Here is a 1,756-nt window from a genome sequence, read left to right on the forward strand (position 1 = left end):
ATCCATCCATCCATCCATAAATCCATCCATCCACCCTTCCATCCACCCATCCATCCATCCATCCGTCCATCCATCCGTCCATCCATCCATCGTGCTGGAGCTGCTGGCTCTCCAGCGTTCCTCCGCGTGCACCAGCTGAGTGAAGCGAGTGCGCATGGGAGGACTCGCTGTTGCAGTTCTTAGAAATTTAAAGCGTCATTAAAAAATGTTATGAATATGGAAAAAATGTATATAAGTCGCAGGACTGACAAATCTATGAAAAACAACTGTGACTTATACGCTGGAAAATATGGTAATGTTCAGGAAAGAAAACAACCTGTTCATGTTTAAAGTGTCGACCTAATCCAGCTGTTTCAGAATGAAGCGTCTGCTCGTTAACAGTCTGGGCACTTCAGTCACTGAAGCCTGGAGGACACGTGCAGGGCCACAGTTCATTAAAATAAAATAATTATCCGGGACGAGTGTGTTTGTCCTTCGTATCTGGAGCAGGATGAGTTTGTGCAGCGGGTGCATCCGTCAGTTTGATCAACAGCAAACTGCACTTCATCCCTCTGGATTTTTAGGGCAAGAAAGCAGAATTACTTTTGATTATTTGAACCTTTTGAGCAAATGTGAGAAGATTCATATCATGATGCTTCTTGAGGCTTTCATTTTTGCACCAGCAAAACATTGATAAAAAAAAAATCATACAGCTCAACTTATGTCAATTCTGAATGAGACTGCAGTAAAATTAAAAATAGATGTTTGGCATAAAATGGCAAAATCTGAATTCAAATTTTCTTAAGAATGTAGACTGGACTATTTGTAAAATCAGAGAAAAAATACATTGACTTTTAAATAAAGTAGAGTAAAACAGCACCAAACCCTCACTGTAACAACTGTTCCTGTAATGAGCCAATAGGTGCATGTGTTATTCTGTAAAACTGTTTGGAGCATCTTGTTTGCTTGTCTTCATTTTGCCTTCATAGTTATTTATTTCCAACAGGCACTGAAATATGGCATCACGTTCTTTGCAACATCTTATTGCCTGCTCGTTTCATTGCATCCTTTTTGATGGTAGTCACTGTTTCCTGTGCAGTTTTTGATTTTAGTGCCCCTCCATCCTCGTTGGGTCTCCACGAGGTTCCCCCATCCAACATGCAGCACATCATGTTGCCCAAGAAATGGCAGCGCTGTGCTCCTTGGCTTTCATGCGCAAAGCTGCGATGCTGGACGACTTGCGGTCAGGGTCCATGTTGAGGTCGTACGTGTTGATGCCCCCGGCCATGCCAGGAGACCCTCCGAACAGGCTGCCCATGTGGGGCTGTCCAACGTGACCCCCGGGACTCGGAACGCCCAAGAAGTCAGAGACGCCGCTGGCGGAGTGGGGGTGAGGGGTCATACAGGGAGTCATTGTGTCACAAGGCACCACACAGCCTGGAACAGGAGACGCTGCACTGCTGCCGCCGATCCAGGAGGGGTTCTGGATCTGAAGGGAAACAAACAGAAGGGTCTGGAGATCATGGAACTCTTCAGAGGAACATCTAAAGTCTGTCCTCTCTGCCGAGCTCCTTTAATACATTTAACCTTTATTTAACCAGACATCACAGATCTCTTCTGCAAGGGAGGCCTGTGCCTGAATCAGACTAACATGCATGTTTTTGGTAGTGCTTAGTAAAACCGTTGACTTTACAGCTTACTCTGTAAAACTATTTACATGTTCACAGTATTTTTACAGATTTTTTTTTACAGTGTGTAGTGAACTAGGCCTGAAGGT

At 44.4% G+C, this 1,756-nt stretch overlaps 1 protein-coding gene across 1 annotated transcript in view; it reads right to left on the minus strand.

Annotated features, from left to right (window-relative positions):
- Nucleotides 1-945: 945 nt before the first annotated feature.
- The window catches only part of alx4a (ALX homeobox 4a), a 21,685-nt gene continuing 20,874 nt past the window's right edge, over nucleotides 946-1,756 (minus strand). Inside the window, exon 3 of the mRNA XM_037695487.1 lies at nucleotides 946-1,468. Within this exon, the coding sequence (XP_037551415.1) occupies nucleotides 1,148-1,468 (321 nt within the window). The 3' untranslated portion in view covers nucleotides 946-1,147. The remainder of the gene's footprint in view (nucleotides 1,469-1,756) is intronic.

This window comes from Nematolebias whitei, chromosome 2 (assembly GCF_014905685.2).
Source record: "Nematolebias whitei isolate Nwh7 chromosome 2, NemWhi1, whole genome shotgun sequence".
Taxonomy (NCBI): domain Eukaryota; kingdom Metazoa; phylum Chordata; class Actinopteri; order Cyprinodontiformes; family Rivulidae; genus Nematolebias; species Nematolebias whitei.